The sequence below is a fragment of the Miscanthus floridulus genome, chromosome 1 (genome assembly GCF_019320115.1).
Source record: "Miscanthus floridulus cultivar M001 chromosome 1, ASM1932011v1, whole genome shotgun sequence".
NCBI lineage: Eukaryota > Viridiplantae > Streptophyta > Magnoliopsida > Poales > Poaceae > Miscanthus > Miscanthus floridulus.
In genome coordinates this window covers 143989498-144011480 of record NC_089580.1, presented here as the reverse complement: position 1 = coordinate 144011480, position 21983 = coordinate 143989498, and the positions used below count along the sequence as shown (strand labels likewise).

The following is a 21983-nucleotide window of genomic DNA, read 5'->3' as shown; positions in this document are numbered from 1 at the left end:
GGAACAACATGGGACCACTACTTTTGAATTTTTGTGATCACTTCTCCGGCATGCCAAGTACTCAGGTGGTGTTTAAATTCAGAAGCTAAATTTATAGGTGTCACATCGGGTGTCACGTGAAGGCGTCACGTGGGAGTGTTCGGATAGTAATAATGAAACAAATTACACAAGTCCTCAGGAATCCGCGAGACGAATTTATTAAGCCTAATTAATCTGTCATTAGAGCACATATTACTGTAGCACCATATTATCAAATCATGGACTAATTAGACTTAAAAAATTCGTCTCCATGCATGTGTCCATGTCACATCGGATGTTTGGACACATGCATGGAGTATTAAATATAGACTAAAAAATAAAATTGCACAGATTATGATTACTTTGTGAGACGAATTTTTTAAGCCTAATCAGTTCATGATTTGACAATGTGGTGCTACAGTAAAGTTACAGTGAATATATGCTAATGACGGATTAATTATGCTTAGTAAATTCGCCTCGCGGATTATCGAGAACTTTTATAATTTATTTTATTATTACTATTTGAACACTCCCTCGTAACACCCCAGTATGACACCGATATAACCCCTAAACTTTAGCCCGAGATTTAAACAACACCGAGCATCTCCGTCAATCTGACCGTCCATTAAGTGGCAGTTGCGAGCCGCCGTGCCGCCTCTCACATTTCCTACGGCCTAGATCCGTGGACGCTCGTGGGGAAGAAAGCAACCCAGGAACCACCAAAGCCAGGGACACCCACCGAACTCCTACCCACACAGCCTAGCGGGACCCACAAGTCAGCCAAACATCTCAAGCTCGCCATTTCGCCTCCGTTTCCAACCCCCAAAGTGTGCCGGTCTTCCACTCCCCCTCCTCGCTTCCCAATTTCCAAACCTCTCTCTTGCACAGCACGGGAGGAGCACGTACACGCGGAGCGAAAGCGATCGGCGCCGCGGCGGCAAGATGTCGGCGGCGGCGACGATGACGTGGCACGAGGACCTGTCCACTCTCGTGGGGGACACGGGCGTTCGCCTCCCCGGCGCCGGGGGGCACGCGCCTCCGGCGGCGAATGTTGCGGCGGTGGGGGCCGGGTGGTACGGGGAGGAGGAAGAGGGGAGGGCGGAGGAGGAGGGGTGGGTGCAGCAGGCGAAGGGGTTCGCGGAGTCGACGGCGGAGATGCTGCGGGAGCTGGGCCGGGGGCTGTGGGACGTCGCCGCGCAGAGCCTCGCCGGCGCCGAGGACAGCGAGCTCGCGCGGCGGCTCCGGAAGCGGGCGTCGGCCACGGGGAAGCGCCTCAGCTTCATGAACGAGTACCTCCCCGAGGAGCGCGACCCGGTGAGGTGTTGGCTCATCGTCGCCGCAGTCGCATTCGTCACGCTCCTAGGTAACCGCTGATCTCGCGTCCGCCGCTCTTCTCTGCGTCAGCACCGCTACACCGCACGCTGGCGTGACGCGTCTCTGCCTCCTGCTGAGCGTGCAACTGTGGTTTCTGGCGTCCCGCGACATGCTACGTGCGTTTTATCTTGTATTTGTTCTTTTGCGGGGATGGATCTAACTGACTGTGGAGAATCGGGAATAAACGCGTGTTTCAGTTTCTGTTGAGGGTTTTAATTTGAATTTTGGATTATAATCTCTCTCATCTGTGAGCAGATATCTATCCTGTAGCACGTTTCACTGTCGAATTGGTTGAAAAACGTGACATTTGCAACCATATATTTTCAGACCCTGGGATCCATGCCTAGTTTGCTTGGGCAACGTTGCTTTGACAAGAAAAACCCGCAACTACACTAATGTTTTATTATGTGTATTCTTGGTTTGTGTTTGATCCGCTGAATCAGTGCAATGGTTAAGGATACCACTAGTCAATTGTTTTACTTTTTGAGTTCCTTCTCCTGGAATGGGACAAGGAGAACTGCTTGATCCTATTTCATTCACATTTGTACAGATGGTTTGTCTAGTGTGTCTAGTCTAAGTAATTGATTTTCATGGAGGCCACTGTCTATTTCTCATTCTTATCTTTCACCATAATATGATGAGTATGAACCAAGTCTGTTTATTTTTAGTCCGATTTACTCTGTCACTGATTTCTTATGTACATTTTGTGATCAGTTGTTCATTGTGAACCAAAGCTTCTTACTTGAGAACTGGAACATGTTAATTTATATATTTTTTAAAATTCGAATAATATTATGAATTTAAGGTAACTTTTATCCTCATGTTATAAATTTATGGCCTTCCGGTTATGATAGCACAATGCAACATCTATCCAGTAGTGCCAAAATGCTCATACCTGATTGACTAGTTATGCACTAGACATCCATTTTGTCAGTGCACTGCGGTCAATTGACCCACATTACAGTTTGTCCATGTAGGGATCAGTGCACCACTTTAATTGCTTAATGAGAATGTTCTCCATGCAGTTTTAGGTGTTGGGAGTGGCAATGAAACTCCAGTAGAGCTTCCAAAGAAACTTATCATTGGTCCCCCAAGTGCTGATAGAATCAAACTTCCTGATGGACGGCATCTGGCTTATGAAGAACAAGGAGTCTCAGCTAACAGAGCAAGATTTTCACTGATTGCTCCTCATTCTTTTCTTTCATCAAGGCTGGCAGGTAGGGAGTCTAGTCGAGTTGGTATGGCATGTTAGTTTATCAGAGCATCACATCATTTGCTGGATAGTGTTGGCATTTCCATGCTTTCTATTTGATCTACATTGTTCTTTCTCATGCAGGAATCCCTGGAATAAGTGCATCTCTTCTGGAAGAATTTGGAGTACGACTTGTGACCTATGATCTTCCTGGTTTTGGTGAAAGCGATCCACACCTAGGCCGGAATCTCAATTCTTCTGCACTGGACATGCTCTATCTGGCTAATGCTCTGAATATTCCGGAAAAGTTCTGGGTTGTGGGCTATTCTGGAGGTGGCATGCATGCCTGGAGTGCTCTTCGTTACATTCCTGATCGAATTGCTGGTACCTACCTCATATGGTTTTATTCTATATTGTTTTGGATTTGTAAATTTATATGTTGGCAAGTTCTTGATGGGGATGCCTCTTTGGTTGCAATTGTTTTTGACACTAGCACAGTGGAGCCATTGTTTTCAGCCTGTGGATATGCAATGTCATACCTTGCTTATGCCCTTTGAACTTCAGAAGACTTAATTCTGGAAATGATTGTGACCTAAACATAATGCCATCCATGCTTTACATTTTTGTAAGTTTGTTAGTATATCACTTTTGCTTCGATGATAATGAAATGCGAGTGCTCTATTCAAGTGGATTACTCAGCACCATCTAAATCTGTAACGATATTTTTGTAACTGATAGCACATATGCACATATGTCTTCCTTGTTTAGAACCTTGACCTGCTCAAGACATAACTACCATTACATCTTAAGATTAAAATGTGGTTATTTCAGTCATAAGCATTTATTGCTTTTATCTTCAAAGAACACAGACCTTACATGCTTATTGTATATGTAAGTATTACTGTTAGGTCTGCTGATATGTGATTTATTATTCCGAGTCCAGGTGCAGCAATGTTCGCACCTATGGTAAATCCATATGACTCCAAGATGACCAAAGACGAGAGGCGTAAAACATGGGATACCTGGTCAACAAAACGGAAACTGATGCATATTTTAGCTCGGAGGTTTCCATCACTGCTACCGTTCTTTTATCGCCAAACCTTCCTTTCTGGAAAGCAAGGACAGCCAGATAGTTGGTTGTCATTGTCATTGGGGAAGAAGGTATGATGATGTCAGTTTTATGTACTATCTCAACGTACCAATGAAAAATTGGGATGCTGCTGCAGGGCAACATGGGCATGACATTATTATTTGCTTTACCATTCCTGCTCTTACTGTCCATCATCAGGGTTCTTTACAATATAGAAACCTTCTATTTATTTCAAGGCATAGGAAAATCAGATGCAAGATGTGTGGTATCTTGCACAACAGACAATGACACAAGGAAGAAGTGGCACTGGATTTTAGTTAGAAAAAAACCTTTTTTTAAAAAAAATATTCAGATGAAAAATTGGAGCGTCTATGTTTATCTTCCATGTGCAACTCAACATCTGTTCCACATAGGTAAACAACAACTTCAGCATTGTTGTGTTTCATGAACATGTTAGTAATTGATTTATCCATGCCTGATTGGTGCTAGCTTAAGAATTCTTAGTATTCATCCTTTTGATTAAATGTGAACATTTGCCCTTTCTCGTGCCAAGTACTAATATTACGTCATTATTCAGGACAAAACTTTACTGGAAGGTCCTGTGTTCAATGCATTCTGGGAAAGGAATGTTGCAGAGTCTGTGCGCCAGGGAGATGCAAGGCCATTTGTAGAGGAAGCTGTGCTGCAAGTATCTGACTGGGGTTTCAGCTTGTCTGACATCCAAATGCAGAAGAAAGAGGCTCGAGGCTTTTTTGAACTCATCAAGTCTCTGTTCAATCAGGCTGAAAGAGAGTGGGTGGGATTTCTGGGCCCAATACATATATGGCAGGTTTGTACTCTGTTCTCTGAAACTGAAAGTGATTCAAAAATATGGCAGCATTTAGTAGAAACTAAAGAAAACTTACTCCAGCTATTTCACACATAGCGTGCTTGCACACAATGACGTTGTTTAGAAGGTGTTCTCTAGCTGCCTAGCATCTGGGTTCATCAGTTTCTGTTTATGGTCATACTGTAGATTCAGTGCATGTCAAGGTTACCTCATTTAGATGGCTTCAAAAAAAGCTCTATCAGCACAGCAGAAAGGTTGCATCAGTAGTAATTGTAGCTGAATAGTATTGGTTTTGTACGATTCAGGAAAATTGATGCATAAGTGTAGGTGGTATCGTGATTGGTTTTGTATGTATTAACAAATAGCAACAAATGGCATAAGAACTGGGAAATGGAGACGTTATAAAAGCACCGTGTGTTATCAATTGGACGCAATGAATTGGATGTGTCCATTATGTTGCTTGGTGGTTCAACTTCTCAAACTATATGCCTTGCACGTTCGTGTAGCCGAGGGAATAAGGGATTCCTGAAGAACTAACCTTTCATATCTCAACAGGGGATGGACGACCGAGTGGTCTCGCCGTCAGTGGCTGAATTTGTGCGGCGGGTGGTTCCAGGAGCCACGGTCCACAAGCTTCTTGCTGAAGGCCACTTCTCATACTTCTGCTTCTGCGATGAGTGCCACAGGCAGATATTCTCCACCCTCTTCGGCATTCCCCAGGGCCCTATCAACCCTGCGCTACAACCTAGGGAGGTGGTTTCAGAGCTCACCGAAGAAACAACAGTACCAGACAATGGCACAGATCAGGAACAAGGAGAATCAGGCCTGCCCTGATTCAAGATCAGTTTTCAGGATCAACAGTATAGATATGAGACGTTACTACTACTAAAGACAATACCTCAAATAGACGGGAACTTCGCTGCCCAATGGGACAATGCCTACAGCCTGTAGACTGAGCTCCTCCTCCTCCTGCGGAAGTCTTAGAAGGCAAAGCATTGGATAGAGGAGGCTGTGCCGTTTCAGTTCGATGTACAAAAATGCTCATCACAAATTCGCACGGCACCTGCTCGGTGCGCTTTTAGTATAATCGGTATTAAAATTCGATTAACCTGCTATGACTCCGTTATAGGCTTCTTTTTGCACATTATGGTTGAATTGCGCCCTCAGCTGAATTTTGTTCCTTTACTAGTTATGCCATGACGAAGGGCGGGTATGGTGCAAGCGGTAGAATCTTATCGCCTGTGACCGGAAGGTCTCGGGTTTGAATCGTGGTCTCCTCGCATTGCACAGGCGAGGATAAGGCTTGCCACTGACACTCTTCTTCAGACTTCGCATAGAGCGGGAGCTCTCTGCACTGGGTACGCCCTTTCTTACTGGTTATGTCATGATCCAATTTTTCAATCCAGCTTAAGGTCAGTAATGTATTCGCCTCTTGCAACATGTAAAAAAGTTCGCCTCTTGCTGCCGGAGCACTTGCCAGCTGGCAGGAGACGGATGTACAGACTACAGTGCCGTGTGATACTGTGAGTGTTTTGACTTTCGAGAGGTATGTTTGGTGTCTGTGGAGCGTTGTTTCCCAAACGGCCCGTCCAGCGAAGTCCATTTAGCCCGTGTTTAGTCGTAGGAAGTTGAAATTTTGGGCTATTGTAGCACTTTCGTTTTTATTTGGTGATTAGTGTTCAAACATGGACTAATTAGGCTCAAAACGTTTGTCTCGTAATTTCCCACCAAACTGTGTAATTAGTTTTTTTTCGTCTACATTTAATGCTTCATACACGGGCCGCAAACATTCGATGTGATGGCTATTGTAGCACTTTTTAGGATTTTGGGTTGGAACTAAACATGGGCTTAAGCATTTGAATTTGAACCCCAACTTGTCACCCTATCCAAATCCAAAAAAAAAAAAATCTCTCAACCCCAATACTAAAATTATGTACGTCCTCTAGCGTTTATAACCGGACAGAATGTTGTTTTTTTCCTTAAAAATGTCGCATCTTTGATCACACACCAGTTAGGGTTAGATCGTTCGGGCCACCACAGGCCGAAGAGCGCAGGGGGTAGCCAATCGTGCTTGCGTGATGAAGAACGGCTAGTTTAGAGCAAAGTAGCAAAAAAACCATAAAAGCTATCGCCCGGAAGGGACCCCATACGTGTTGGATACCTCAATCGGTCATATACCTCCTATTTTACAGGGAGTACGGGTAGTCTTATACCGTTAGAAAACCAATATGGTACTATAATTATGGCGCTTTATAGAGTTTTTTCTTATATTGGGCAAAAACTTGCATGAGCCTCTTAAAATTGGCATGGGCCCAATTTAAGTGCCAACAAGGCCCCACATGTTATTGAGTTTTAGCCATGTCATTTTTAATGAAACATTTAATCTACTAAATAATCAACAAGTTTTTTTTTTATTTCGTCGAGCACCTCAACTTTAGTATGTCTCTATCAGGCTTTGAAAAATTCAAAAAATTGAATCTCAGAGCATAACAATTTAAAACAAATATTTATGCACCAAAACTACTCACTTCATCAACATTCGAATTTTGTCCCAAAATACTTAACCTTCTCATTTTCCAATGCACATTTCTCTTTTTCATATACATCTCTATATCTCCTCTCCTTTTTATAGGGACACTTTGGTCGTTAGCTATAACATTGGTATCCGTGCACAATCCTACAACGTCCACTATTTTGGGATAGAGGGAGTATCTCAAATAGAAAAAATACCAACCATGAAATTGTAAATCGGGCTAAGAGATACAACTTTGATATACATCATGCCAACATTAGAGGTGGTTTAAAAAAATTAAACTTTGAAATAAAATCTAATAACTTTAAACAAATATTTACACATTTAAATAATAATATAAAAATATCAGCTATAGGTTGTATATCACATTAAGAGCTACAACATTAGTTTATACCATGTCAACATCTAAAGCCGTTTCAAAAAATCAAAGAATTGAATTCAAAATCTAATATTTTTTAATAATATTTGGGATTTGGCCATATAAATGATTTCAAATAGAAAGTTATCAAATGTAAAGTTGTAAATCATGTCAAGGATCAAGCTCTATAATTTTTACATAAAATTTTCCTTCATTAGATTTTATATGAAAATTTATAATCTTTTTTCATATAAATGAAAAATAAGACAGAAACACGTTGACCCACACTAACATGTCATAAAGAACAACATCAAAAACTACTTTCAAATGGTAAATGGGGATATTTTGCCTGGTTTAAAAAGTTGAAGGACATATGAGTTCTAGTATTGGAGTTGAGGCTTGAGGGCTTTTTTTTCAGACTCAACGAAAAATTCAAGAAGGTTAAATGGACTTCACTCAAAGGGAAAAGTTTTTTTTGGGCTTCCGCAATTTTCGCCAAAGTCCTCTATCTTTCGAAACCATCCGTTTTTCTTCCTCTGGATGGTTTTGACAACGATTTGGCCAATGTGACGCCATGCCAAATCCGCGATACAGATATATGGCGTGTCTAATGTGATGTCATGTTTGTTTAAGTTGCTGTCAAACACTCAAACTATTCAAGGAGCAAAATCAAATAGTTCCAAAAGACATAGCGTTAAAAACTTTTTTTTTCGATGAGAGAGCAGACCAGGAAGACCAAAAGGACTCTCTACTAAGAAATGAGGTAATGCATCTTTGACCCAGTAGAATAGCAGGCCCATACTGTAAAGGCCAGATCATTCTAAACACAGAAATTGCAGCTATGAATTAATCATAGAAAAGCATAGATTCAAAGCTAGAGCAAAAAATTGTACTAAAGCATATCATATCATATGTTTATTGTGTAGATCTACTCATGTGGAGTCCAACAAAATTAGATTTTCTATTTTATAATTTTTCTGTAATTTACTATAATTTTTCAAAGATTCGGCCAAAATAAATATAAAAGAAAATGAGAAAACCACCCAGAGAAGTCATATGTCCGGTTTGAAAACATGGGGGAGAAGTTATGTCCAGTTTTCTACTCCATCCGTTCTAAATTATAAGTCGCTTTGACTTTGGTACATCTATTTTACTATGCATCTAGATATAATAATATGTCTAGATACATAGTTAGACGGATGAAATAAAGTCAAGAGACTTTTCCCTGTGTGCCCTTATAAAAGATCGTAATTCCCTGTGTGCCCCTGAAAAAATTCAGCGGTCTTCAGCGCCACTACTTCAACTTTTTCGTGTCATCCATGCCACTTCCGTCAGTTTAGGCTCTAACGCCGTTAAACTGCAGGTGTGAAAAGACGAAAATGCCCTTAAGTTCAAATATGTTATTAATTTTTTTGAGCATCTTAACGACTTCAAATGAAAAAACTCAAAACTAGAAAGTTGTAGATCTCGTCGAGATCTATAATTTTCATATAATTTTTTTTCATTTAATTTCGCAAAAAAAATAATATGATTTTTCTAAGATATATTAATCATATCAAATCATATTTTTTTTGCGAAATTAAATGAAAAAAAATTTATATAAAAATTATAGATCTCGACGAGATCTACAACTTTCTAGTTTTGAGTTTTTTCATTTGAAGTCGTTAAGATGCTCAAAAAAAATTAATAACATATTTGAACTTAAGGGCATTTTCGTCTTTTCACACCTGCAGTTTAACGGCGTTAGAGCCCAAACTGACGGAAGTGGCATGGATGACACGAAAAAGTTGGAGTAGTGGCGCTGAAGACCGCTGAATTTTTTCAGGGGCACACAGGGAATTACGATCTTTTATAAGGGCACACAGGGAAAAGTCTCTAAAGTCAAAGCGACTTATAATTTGGAACGGAGAGAGTAGTTCAGTGAGGAAAAATTGACTTTTGCAATAGTTAAGAGAGGCAAATTAGATTTTTCCCTTTTTTTTAGATGTCTACCTCACGCTCAAGTACTTGCCCTCCAAAATAATGTTCTTATCTTGGGGGTCTTTCACCCGTGTAATCCTATGGTCTAAATTTTCCGCACCATCGACTAATAGTCTATTTGACACATCTGTCGGAGCATCTTACTGCTTATCAGCTGAATTTGTGAGAACTTTATGAAACAACTTTTTATTACTAGAAAATGATTCTATACTAATTCTATAGAGTGATTATCTAAAATGAACTAGAGAACTGGGAATTAAAAAAGAAATTTCCCTTAATTCACTTCATGTACAGGTGGCGTGCTTTGGGTTGGAACCGGAGCCAGGCAGCCTATCCAGCCACCTATCCAGCCACAGGCAGTGAAAATCGAACGCCTGCGCTGGCCAGGGAATCAACCAAACAAGGCCAGAGTCGCTATATACATAGAGTTTACGCTAAAGAAATATTTTCAATCACAGAATTATTTCTCTTATTCCGTTTGAATTCTTAGAATTGAATTTATTTTAATAATTATAATTTAGACACGTATTATTAAGCTAATATGGTTGTATCTATGGATTATATTTTTATATTATTGTTGGCTATACGAGAGAGATACTTGTGTATTGCATTTTTACCGTAGGGGAGTGAGTTGAAGAGGATGTTATAAGTTGCAAAGTAGAAACATAGAATGACGATCTATAGAATTAATTTGCATCTCACACCCCATGAATTTGAGATAGGCTTATACGTGAACTTTGAAAAATGGTGGAATGTCAAATACTAAGCCAAATAACCAAATTTATTAAGAGCCCGTTTGGATGTTTGGAATTGAATTCATTCTAATAATTACAATTTAGGTATAAATTAATTAAGCTAATATAGTTGTATATGGAATATATTTGTATATTTATTATTAGGCATATAAGGGACATACTTATATGTTGCATTTCTATTGTAGGAAAGTGAGTTGAAGAGTGTGTGATAAGTAGAGAATAGAATTATAGCATAGTGATCTATAGAATTCATTTCCATCTTCCACCCTATGAATTTGAGATATATTTATTTGTGAGCTTAGAAAAATTATAGAATATCAAATTACAAGCCAAATAGCCTAATCTTTTATGTAAATTTTAATTTCTCCAAAATAAAGGGATCTAAACGGCCCCTAAATAGATTTCAATTCCTCCAAATAAAAGGACCCAAAAACCTTAAAAAAATTAGCTTTGACAGAGATTCTAGAGCGAAAGGAGCTCTATCAAATAGACCCTAACAACTATAGGCTCTCTCTCTCTCTCCTGAGTGCTGAATGATTCAAATCTGTCGTGAAAGGCATAGTCAGACGCTAGAGGTCATCAGCCTCGGCGACCTTGAGCTGTAGATCGAATCTCCATCGTCCTGAGAGTAAAAAAAAAAAAAACACCACCGTCCTGTTTTTTGGGAGCAGTTTCTTATTAATAGAATATAGATATATTGTTTAAGAAAAAATATTCTATAACAATTTTTAATTAGATTTTTAAATATTATTATCCTTTACTTTGGATTTTCCGATAGCCAACGATAAAGGATATAGTTCGTTCTAAAGCACGCACAAGATATAAAACTGTTAGAAGATAAAAAGTATTAATTTTTATTCAAATGATTATCTAAATACGTAATGATTTAGACACTGGGTAAGGTTTAATAAAAAGTTTTCGGTTCTACACTTTTACTATGCCGCTGCTCTCGAGTTGCGTGTTGCGAGAATATCGGTTTTCCGCAAAAGAGAATATCGGTTTTCCCCATTTTCCTCTGACGGATAGAGCTCATTTTTTTTTTCACTTTTACGGTTTTACCGTCCTCCATCTGACCATCTTCCTCAGTCCTCACCACCCGATCCCTCCTTCCGCCGCCGCCTGCCTACAGTCTCCGGCCTCTTCCGCAGCCGCCTACCGGCGCTGATCCCCTTTCTCTGCTCGCCACCGCCGGATTCGCCGCCCCCCCTACCCCTACCCCAGGTCCTGGCGCTGCTCGCCACCGCCGGAGAGGACCCCCGTGGCCGGCGGCGGTTGGCGCTGGAGGGACCAGAAGAGCTCGTGGCGGCGCGGCTTGAGGTGTCCGCGGAGCCCAACGAGGCCGGGGAGACGCTGCTCGTCGCCGCGGCAGGTTCGTCGAGATCCACCACCTCCATTCTCCCTCTTTCTCAATTAGAGCCGTCTCCACCGCCGTTCAGCTCGCCGCCGATCCAAACAATTTTTTTTTCTCTCACTAGGATTATGCCCATGTGTTGCAAGGAGAGCTTCAATTCCATGGGAGTCAATAAAAATTTCAATGCAATAAAAAAAAGCAAAGCCAACAACATGCTGTTTTGAGCCACACACTATTATGCTATATAAGTATCAGTTCTACATAACAGTATTCAAGCAAACGTGTAAAAAGACTAAACACGTAATTCTCAAGGTGTCCCTTTGCACTGGAGCCCACCAACCTGGAACAACACAGTCCAACACAAGAAATATATATAAAGCCAGTAGTTCGACATTGCTTTGACATATTTTACTCTCTAGGATTCGGCAATGCAGAGATCATAAGACTTTGCTTAATAACAAGTAAAACTGTAAGCAGCTGAATGCCTTGCCTGATCCAGCACTGATGTTTCATTTGCAGGTGGAGCCCACCAATCTGGAACAAAGCAGTCCAACACAAGAAATATATGTAAGCCCATGTATCCATTCACCCAAATTGGTTTGCTTAGGACTACATACAACATTACAGTAAACTTAGGACTCCATTCAACAGACTGAGCTACATGTATCAGCGATTCGTCACAAAAGAAATTGTAATAGAGAGGCAATTGACTTCTAGCTCACCAGAGGTTTGATAGGACTGGCACGAAGCCACATTGCGTGTTTAGATCTCCTGATCACCAGGCTTTTGAGCACGATTCTTCAATAGAGGAAGGAACTTCCATATGTTTGATCCAAAGCGATCAAACATTGTATCTGCCTCATCGAGAACCTGCAAATGAGGAACGACAGACTGAAGATAAGACAATTAGGAAAACAACGAAGATGTTACGAAAATGGTTAAATAAAGTAGCACCATCTTGACACATTTTAGAAAACTATCAAACATGCTCGAAGTCCCAAACGGAGATAGTAGGGGCGGAGGCAGAAGGTGCAAGTGTGCCCCCACATGTCGGTGCAGTGCAAATATCGCCGGGGGTGGTCAGGGGTGGGTTTGGTGCTGCCGGGTAGACGTTGACACTTGAGGCTTTTTAATTGTGGATAGAAGAGATAGAGATAGAGATAGAGATAGAGATTAGTTGTAGAGATTGGGGGTGGGATTGGAGGATTGCTGGACCACCAAAATCCCTCAAACTACAGTTTTTTTCTCATTCGGGGTTAGGAAAGGGGACTGCTGGAGATGCTCTAAGTCTCTCCATCATGTTGTCGCCTCGCCACACCCTTCTTTCCCATCTCTGGGGGTAGCCCGCCACGGTGCTAACTCATCCAGCCGTGATTTCCATGCCCATACACCATGATTCAGGTCTTCAGGGAAAAAAGGAACACATCGTTCCTCCTGTCGCACTCCCTGAGTGGCCGAGCCCGGTGTTCGCTAGCTCAGGCGCAAGTGATGGCAGCGGCTAGTGGGCAGCACCCAGCAGTCCAGACTGCAGGCGCAGAGGCAAACAAGTTTGTCAGTCCGAACGTCTGCCCTCCAGCCTCCAGGTTCTGACCCATTGTCTTTCGTCCGTAAGAGGTGAAAGTTCACATCCACTTCTCTATTCCGTGCTTAGTACTCTGTAGCTTCTTGCCGTGGTCGTCACTGTGTCCAAACACACGGTTAGCTTGTATCCAGATATTGCCTTCTAAAAGCAGAGCGAATCTCCTTTCAAACGGTTAGCTTCTTCTTGCTGTGTTGGAGGCAAAAAAAATATTCTGCTAGACCGCCACTGCTTGTTGGTTCGTCCGGTGTCTTAATTTTGAGCTGCTTTACAATTCAAGCATGTCAGTTATGTGGAGATTCCTGTTTCATATTTATCAGTTATCACATGAAGTTCTTTTCTTCCAGTCTTTTCACAATGTATATGCTCAGGTATAAAGGACTAAATCGACTCCGTGGTAGCATAATGCTATTTACAACCACGCTACTTACAAGACATCCTCCTTCTGTACTATCCATGATATCAATGTCGTTTGCTCCCTTTCATAGTTTTCCTTCTTTACTTGCCAGCCGATCATGAATACAACTCAGAAAGCTAATTCAGTGGAACAAGATGCTAAGGTTTTGAAACAGGCCTCACAGTTCAAAAGGTGGGGGCGAAAACATCCATTTGTTCGGTATGGGTTACCACTCATTTCCTTGACAGTGTTTGGTGCAGTCGGACTTGCTCATCTTATACAGGGCAGGTAAATGATTCAAGCCTTTCTGAACTTTGCCTAAGTCACATGAACTAGTCTGTTGTGCGTTCCTTTATTCTTCACCTATCTGACAATGCTGTTTGATTTGCATTTTTGCAGCAAAGAAGTGACAAAGGAAAAGGAGGATATAGAATGGGAGGTTGTAGAAACAACAAAAGCTCTAAGCCGAACAGGGCCAGTGGAAGGAGCCTATAAGCCTAAGAAGCTCCCTCTAGAGGATGAACTGAAGGTATGCTGCATTCATATTATGTAGAAAATGCACGTCTGCTTTGACTCAGTTAGCCGTTTGCACATTCACAGGCTTTGCAGCAAAAGGTTGACATAAACAGCTACGACTACAAGCCCATCCCAAGACCCAATGAGAAATAAGTGAAGCTGAACATCATTTACCAGTGCGTCAAGTGGATGTTTGTTTCTTGATACTTTCGCCGGCTCGTCTTGCCACAAGTTTTGTATGAATGTATGGAGATGATTCAAGTTTGAAATTAGAAGAGGAATGCCCCATCGTCATCATTAGAACTCTATGCTCTGTGAGCCACCAGCTGTAGAGAATTGGCACGAGGATCCTTGAACTGTAGGAATCAGTGTTTGTAGCAACAGCAATTATACGCCTTCATGGCATGCCTGTATTGTTACTCTGCTGAGAATTTTTTTGATGCTACTAACGTGACTTAATAAATTGTTAACAGATTCTAAGTGGACAATCGCATTTTGTGTATTAGATTTCTTCGCTGAAGATAGTTTGAACTTTGCTACTGTATCAGATTTCCATTTCGATGTCTCATTTCACTGCCCTCGTGTTATAGTAAATTAGATACCCGTGTCCGTCTGTCCTGCTGCATCTGCGCTCATCCATAATAATAGTAAATATGTAAACCCAAAAGTTGTGGACGTGGCCTATGCAAGCAGAACGGAGAACTTGATGGATTTATCTGCAAATGTACTCTTAAACCTCTTCCCCAGCGCGATGGCCGCCGCCGCGGGAGAAACACCGGTGGGCGACGGGGCTCAATCAAGGCCTCACCTACACCGACACGTTCCGTTGCGCTGGTTCGCCTCCCTATCTCCTTCCCTCTGGTTTGTTGTTTGGTACTTGTTCTAATTACTTGCAAGCAGATGCGGACGCCGCTACCACCTTGATTGAGTTCTACTCTACTAAATACAAGAGCTCGGCGCCATTGCCAAGGCAAGTGCCTATCTGCTGCGCTTAATTCCTGACTTCCGTGATCAGTTGATGGTTTTTCTTGTTGATTTAATGATGGTGGTGGTGTGCTCCGCAGGTGGATCAAGAGGATTCGTAACGGACAGGTGGGAAAATTGGGGATTTAGTGAAAATTTACTGATCTTCTGTTTGGTGCTATCTGTACCTGAGCTATGGTGATTCGTCTGCTTTTAGAAGGGAGTTCTAAAAAAATGTCACATGTATTTTGGAAAATGAGATAATTTATGAATTTCTGGCAAATTTTCTTGGATGTGCAAATGAAGGTTTCAGTTTGTTTGCAGATAACCGTTGATGGTGAAGTTGTCACTGATCCAGATATGACTCTGGGGTAGTTTTCTCTCAGCAAGCTTATTATTGTTATATTCTTCCCAATCTCCAATTGCATTCGATTATTTCCTTTGGTTCTGTGTTTATTGTTTCAAAGAAGTTCATAAATCTTATTAATATGATAGGTACCTAAGCTAGCTCTGTTTTGCACGGATGGTTCTAAGTTGGCATATCATCGTTTTCTTGCACCATATTTGCTAGAAGTGCTCTACGAGGATGATGACATGGTATGCAAATGACCTTGGTGCTATTTATCAGTTTGTGAGATAAAGATTGTTCTGTAAATTCGGTCTATGTTTCACATTTCATGCCCCGAGCTGATTTGCAAGGTTCAACTTTCAAGTCCCATCTAATTTTAGTCTATGTTTATCTGAGGACTGGAAGATATGGACTTAAGTTTTTAACTTTATTGACTTATGAATATCCATGTGCATGAACTATGAATTAGATTTTTAATGCCTTAGTTTTTCCTTTTTTTGGTGGCTCATGTTGGGTTTCATCTCTAGCCTACCCCCAACTTACGTGCTTTGTTATTGTTGTCGTTGTCCGACTTGTGAACACCCAACTAGCTTAAACTTGCAAGTATTGCATACACTTGGATCACTAGTGCACTAGGCTAGGTCAAGCTAGCCGTAAGCAATGTATTGCATTTGTTTGCTCAGAGATGAAGCTAGCCGTAGGCTAGGCTAGGTCAAGCTAGCCGTAAGCACCTTGTCCATGTGTCGGGGATCAATACTAGGGTACCCAAAGAGTAGGATCTAATAACCATCAACATTGATTCATCCGAGCAGTCAAGAGCGTGACTACAGCTCCAACCGACCCCCAGGCGCGCAAGCTCCGCCTCGCCCGACCTCTGGGAGCGGGCTCCGCCTCTCCCGAACCCTCGGCCGCGGGCTCCGCCTCGCCCAACCCTTGGGTTTGCGCTTCACCTCGCCCGACCCTTGGGTTCGTGCTCCGCCTCGTCCGACCTCTGGGGGCGGGCTCCGTCTCGCCCGACGGAGACCCATGTCGCCGCCGACCACTCCAGGTCCAGGCGTATGGGCCTGGGTCAAAACTCTGACACCAAGGAAGAGACCGGCACGCCCCGATGTAACCCGTGGCCGTGACGGGCCATACCTGAGGGTTCACATCAAGAACAGCGTCGGGCGTGCCGGTGCTGTTCTGCCTAATCATCGTACGAACGCTGACAGGCGCGTCAGTTCATCACGACGTCCACCGGGACGGAATGGAACGCCATGACCGGCAGACGGCGCCAGTGACGGATAGGGCCGCGACGTGGAGCTGCCCCTGTTGACATCTACAGGGTCGGCGGGACCCGCATGAAGGAGAAGAAGGACCCGGCGATCCTGATGGACTTTTTCTCCCTCTCATTCTTCTCTTTTCCTCCGCTGTAACCTGTGCTTTCCCTTAGCCTATAAAAGGAAAAGCAGGGCGTCCCATGGAAGGGATCGACCCATCTATGACCGATCGAATCACCCCTGGACCGATCAGAACACGAGATAAACACACAAGAACACGACATGAACACACGGCTGAGCAGCGATCGAGCTCTCAGCACCCGTTCATTCTTTCCACCAGAGACTTGGGATCCTTTTCTTCTTTCGCCCGTTTGTACCCCTACTACAAACTTGCAGTGCTAGTAACACGAGCAGTAGCAACGAACTGGATGTAGGGACTTTCTGCCCGAACCAGTATAAACCTCGTGTCCTCTAAGCACACCATCCGAGCCAGACGCGCAATATTAAAAATTTATGCCCTATTCACTTGGCTGATAAGCCATGGCTGGAAGTACTGTTGGCTGATTTGTTGTGAGAGAAAAATACTGTTCGTTGGCTGAAAAAATACGGCTTATAAGCCAAACGAACAGGGCGTTACTCGTCGGTGGTAACTAGAAACACCGACACCATGCAACTACCTGCCTGCCAGTTTCCACTGATGGAGAGCCAAGCAAGCCGTTTCTTGGTGTTACAGGCTAGATTGCCTTCAAAAGCCAGAATTTTCTAGTCTTACAAAATAGCAACCTTCAGTCATAAGGTCCAGGATAGTTATTGCTGGGGATCCAAAGACACCCGTCTTTTCCAACTATCCATTTTCATAAGGTGTAAGGTTTATTCTGTTCTTGTGCATGTTTGCCAAAATCTGTAATAACACATGAAGCTAATTTCCAATTTTACATTTAGAACTCTGAGTCTTGGCCAGAGAATGTTTTGTCAGGTTGCCCTTAATAAGCCTTCTGGCTTGCAAGTTCTGCCTAAAGGACTCTTTCAGCAGCGCACTGTTTTAGCACAGCTTCAATTGAAAGACTAGAAGATGGCCTCATCTTGCCAGTCGAAGAGAAAAGATGTGTAGTCACATCCAGTACCTGTTCATCGATTAGGGAGGGGGACATCAGGTTTGTTTCTTTTTTACAACTCAGTCCTCACTTGTCATGTGGGGCCACGCCTATACAAGGAAACGGCGCGCCCGGGATGGCCGCAGAGCCACTGAGGATCCGAGCGCGGTCACCATGCAGGCAGGCGCGCCAGCTGAAGATATGGCGTGATCTCCAGGCATGCAGGTCAGGAAGAAATGTCAAGTAGCTAGAAGGAAATAATAGCCGATCAAGGCCTTAGAATTAAGAGCAATTAGCTCCAATTTGTAGTGTCGAATGGCCTATATATGAGAATCATCAGGATGAATAAGAATCAAGTAAGAATTATTACCTAATCTCTCTTCTTCCTCCAAACCGACTGGAGCTGAGGGGCAAAACCTCGCCCAGCTACCACGGATCTCGGCTACGAACTCCGTAGCTAGGGTCCTGCTAGTCTCGGACCTAGCGTCCTTGACAACCTGGTATCACGATCCAGGCCTTCCTCGCCTAGCCGGTCATCCTTGCCTCCGCCGCCGCTCCGAGCTTCTTCTGTCCCGCCCACCCCTCACCAAGCCACTGTCATGGGAGACCGAGAGGCCGCCCTACAGGCTACTCTAGACGCCCTGGCCGCCACCCTCAAGTCTCTGCAGGCATCAGTCGATGCCAATTCTCAGGCGATCCAACGCCTGAACGCTGCCCAGCCGACGTCATCTTCCTCCGGCAACAAGTCCGCCACAGGGGAGCACCACCAGGATCGGCCGCCACGATTCCAGAAATTGGATTTTCCGCGGTATGACGGCAAATCCGATCCGCTCATCTTCATTAACCGCTGCGAATCCTACTTCCACCAGCAGCGCATCATGGAGGAGGAGAAGGTTTGGATGGCCTCCTACAATTTGGAGGAAGGTGCCTAGATGTGGTACATCCAGATATAGCAGGACAAGGGAATTCCGTCGTGGCGCCGCTTCAAGGACTTGTTGCACTTGTGCTACGGACCTCCTCTGCGCTCGAACCCGCTCGGCGAATTAGCGGCGTGCAAGCACACGGGCACCGTCGCGGAGTACCAGGATCGCTTCCAAGCGCTCCTCCCTCGCGCGGGCCGCCTGGACGAGGAACAACGGGTCCAGCTCTTCACCGCGGGCCTCCAACCGCCGCTCAGCTTCGACGTCGAGGTGCATAATCCGCAATCCCTCGCCGGAGCTATGAGCCTGGCGCGCAAGCTCGAACTGCGGGAGTAGTACGAGGCGCCTCCACCTCGCGCAGCGCCCCGAGCACTTTTACCGGCGCCCGCACCGCGTCTTGCTCTGCCGGCGCCGCCCATGAACACTTCGACCGCCCCAGCCACAGTCACCGTGGAGGGCCGGTCGGTCAAGCGCCTCACCCAGGCCGAGCAGGAGGAACGCCGTCGCTTGGGCCTCTGCTACAATTGCGACGAGAAGTTCGGCCGGGGGCACAACCGGGTCTGCAAGCGCCTTTTCTTGCTGGAGGGCGTTGTGGAGGACGACGAGGATGTTGAAGAGGGCGCCACCGAGACGAGCCCCCACTTCTCGCTCCACGCCATCGCCGGCATCCACTTCAACGACACGATGCAAATCCAGGTCGCGCTGGGCGACACGTCCCTCATCGCACTCCTCGACTCCGGATCGACCCACAATTTCATCTCCGAGGCGACCGCACAGCGCACAGGACTTCCTCTGCAGCACCGCCCTCACCTGACAGCCACGGTGGCCAACGGCGAGCGCGTCTCCTGCCTGGGCGTCATCCGCCAGGCCGCGCTCACCATCAGCGGTGACACCTTCGCCGCAGACCTATTCGTCATGCCTCTCGCCGGCTACGACGTGGTCCTCGGCACGCAGTGGCTCGCATCGCTGGGGCTGATCCTCTGGGATTTCCGCGCGCGGACGATGACATTCAAGTGGAATGCGCGTGACGTCTGCTGGCACGGGATGGCAGGCCCTACCGCACCCGGCCTTCGCGTAACTACTGCCAGCGCCACCCTACTGGACGAGCTCCTCGACTCCTTCTCCGACGTCTTCGCCGAGCCCCACGGGCTGCCTCCTCGCAGTCGAGACCACAACATCATCCTCCTGCCAGGATCACAGCCCGTGGCGGTCCGCCCCTACCGGTACCTGGCGACGCACAAGGACGAGCTGGAGCGGCAATGCGCCGCCATGCCGGACCAGGGACTCATCCGCCGGAGCTCCTCGGCCTTCTCTTCCCCGGTCCTCCTCGTCAAGAAGGCCGACGGGTCGTGGCATTTCTGCGTCGATTACCGCGCCTTGAACGCGATCACCATCAAGGATGCTTTTCCCATCCCGGTGGTTGATGAGTTGCTGGATGAACTCCACGACGCCAAGTTCTTCACCAAGCTGGACCTTCGCTCGGGCTACCACCAGGTCCGCATGTGCCCCGCCGACATCGCCAAAGATGGCGTTCCGCACACACGACGGGCTGTACGAGTTTCTGGTGATGCCGTTCGGACTGTGCAACGCTCCGGCCACGTTCCAAGCACTGATGAACGACGTCCTGCGCCCTTTCCTTTCGCCGGTTTGTGCTCGTGTTTTTTGATGACATCCTCATCTACAGCTCATCTTGGGCGGATCATCTCCGGCACCTCCGTGCCGTCCTCACCGTGCTGCAGCAGCACCGGCTCTTCGTCAAGCGTTCTAAGTGCGCCTTTGGGGTCACCTCCATCTCCTACCTGGGGCACGTCATCACCGAGGCCGGTGTCGCCATGGATCCCGCCAAGGTGCAGGTGGTCCGGGACTAGCCCCAGCCCCGCTCGGCACGTGCAGTACGGGGCTTCCTTGGCTTGGCGGGGTACTACCGCAAGTTTGTTCATGACTACGGCACCATTGCGGCTCCCCTCACGGCGCTGTTAAAGAAGGAAGGGTTCTGCTGGACACTAGACGCCACCGCGACATTCCAGGCCCTCAAAGCCGCGGTCACCTCGGCTCTGGTTCTGTCCCTACTGGACTTCGACAAGCCGTTCGTCGTCGAGTGCGATGCGTCGACCCACGGGTTCGGGGCAGTGCTCATCCAGGAGAAGCACCCGATCGCCTACTTTAGCCGGCCCGTCGCGCCGCGACACCGTTCCCTCGCCGCCTACGAACAGGAACTGATCGGCCTCGTCCACTCCATCCGTCATTAGCGTCCGTATCTCTGGGGACGCCGCTTCCTGGTGCACACAGACCACTACAGCCTCAAATTTCTCCTCGACCAGCGCCTCGCGACGATCCCATAGCATCATTGGGTCGTCAAGCTCCTCGGGTTCGACTTCACTGTTGAGTACAAGCCCGGCGCTACGAACACGGTGGCCGACACCCTCTCGCGCTGCGACACTGAAGAGGGTACTGTCCTCGCCATCTCCGCGCCTCGGTTCAACTACATCGAGCGCCTCCGCCAGGCTCAGGACACCGATCCGGCCCTCGTCGCCATCAGGGACGAGATCACTGCAGGCACCCGGGCGGTGCCGTGGTCCCTCATCGATGGCATGGTGGCCTATGATTCCCGCCTCTACGTTCCACCAACGTCACCACTACTACCGGAAATCATGACTGCCGTGCACGAGGACGGCCACGAGGGTGTGCAGCGCACCGTGCACCGCCTCCGCCGCGACTTCCACTTCCCCAACATGCGCCGCATGGTCCAGGACTACGTCCGAGCTTGCTCCACCTGTCAGCGATACAAATCGAAACATCTTCATCAAGCAGGCCTACTCATGCCGCTGCCGGTCCCGAAGGCGGTCTGGACCGACATCGGTCTGGACTTCGTGGAGGCGCTGCCTCGCGTCGGGGGGAAATCTGTCATACTGACAGTGGTGGATCGTTTCAGCAAGTATTGCCACTTCATTCCCCTGGCTCACCTGTATTCTGCAGAGTCCGTGGCCCAGGCTTTCTTCACCAACATTGTTCGACTCCACGGCATGCCTCAGTTGATGGTGTTCGACCGTGATCCGGTGTTCACCTCTAAGTTCTGGAGGGAGCTGATGCGCCTCATGGGCGCCAAGCTGCACATGACAACGACTTTTCATCTACAATCGGATGGTCAGACGGAAGCAGCCAACCGCATCATTGTCATGTACCTACGCTGCTTCACCGGCGACCGGCCCCGTCAGTGGCTTCGCTGGCTGCCATGGGCGGAATACATCTACAACACGGCCTATCAAACTTCGCTCCGCGACACGCCGTTCTGGGTGGTCTACGGCCGCGACCCGCCTACCATTCGGTCCTATGAGCCGGGCGAGACTCGTGTCGCTGCCGTCGCCAAGAGCATGGCAGACCGTGACGAGTTTCTGGAGGACGTCCGCTACCGGCTTGAACAAGCCC

The 21983-nt window shown here is 46.1% G+C and overlaps 2 protein-coding genes across 4 annotated transcripts; both read left to right on the top strand.

Moving 5' to 3' along the window:
* The first annotated feature begins 736 nt into the window (after window positions 1–736).
* LOC136496611 (uncharacterized) lies at window positions 737–6302 on the top strand. 2 transcript variants are annotated; one of them, XM_066492346.1, is made up of 8 exons: window positions 737–1381; window positions 2418–2609; window positions 2729–2968; window positions 3528–3745; window positions 4252–4503; window positions 5059–5573; window positions 5693–5861; window positions 5954–6302. In XM_066492346.1, exons 1-6 carry the CDS (start codon window positions 961–963, stop codon window positions 5335–5337), a joined length of 1602 nt encoding a protein of 533 aa, XP_066348443.1. In that variant the 5' UTR covers window positions 737–960; the 3' UTR covers window positions 5338–5573; window positions 5693–5861; window positions 5954–6302. The 2 variants fall into 2 exon arrangements, with proteins under 2 accessions (XP_066348443.1, XP_066348434.1); XM_066492337.1 differs by having other exon boundaries at window positions 5059–5593.
* Window positions 6303–11101: 4799 nt separating this feature from the next.
* LOC136496597 (uncharacterized) lies at window positions 11102–14457 on the top strand. 2 transcript variants are annotated; one of them, XM_066492319.1, is made up of 5 exons: window positions 11102–11498; window positions 12000–12047; window positions 13569–13744; window positions 13856–13985; window positions 14057–14457. In XM_066492319.1, exons 3-5 carry the CDS (start codon window positions 13575–13577, stop codon window positions 14123–14125), a joined length of 369 nt encoding a protein of 122 aa, XP_066348416.1. In that variant the 5' UTR covers window positions 11102–11498; window positions 12000–12047; window positions 13569–13574; the 3' UTR covers window positions 14126–14457. The 2 variants fall into 2 exon arrangements, with proteins under 2 accessions (XP_066348416.1, XP_066348422.1); XM_066492325.1 differs by lacking the exon at window positions 12000–12047.
* The last annotated feature ends 7526 nt before the right edge of the window (window positions 14458–21983 follow it).

Bases quoted from the DNA above. Each gene is read 5' to 3' on its own strand.
- LOC136496611 (XM_066492346.1), top strand. From the start codon at position 961: ATGTCGGCGGCGGCGACGATGACGTGGCACGAGGACCTGTCCACTCTC. The intron at 1,382-2,417 runs GTAACCGCTGAT...TTCTCCATGCAG, and splicing joins CGCATTCGTCACGCTCCTAG to TTTTAGGTGTTGGGAGTGGC. The intron at 3,746-4,251 runs GTATGATGATGT...GTCATTATTCAG, and splicing joins CATTGTCATTGGGGAAGAAG to GACAAAACTTTACTGGAAGG.
- LOC136496597 (XM_066492325.1), top strand. From the start codon at position 13,575: ATGAATACAACTCAGAAAGCTAATTCAGTGGAACAAGATGCTAAGGTT. The intron at 13,745-13,855 runs GTAAATGATTCA...GCATTTTTGCAG, and splicing joins GCTCATCTTATACAGGGCAG to CAAAGAAGTGACAAAGGAAA. The intron at 13,986-14,056 runs GTATGCTGCATT...GCACATTCACAG, and splicing joins CTCTAGAGGATGAACTGAAG to GCTTTGCAGCAAAAGGTTGA.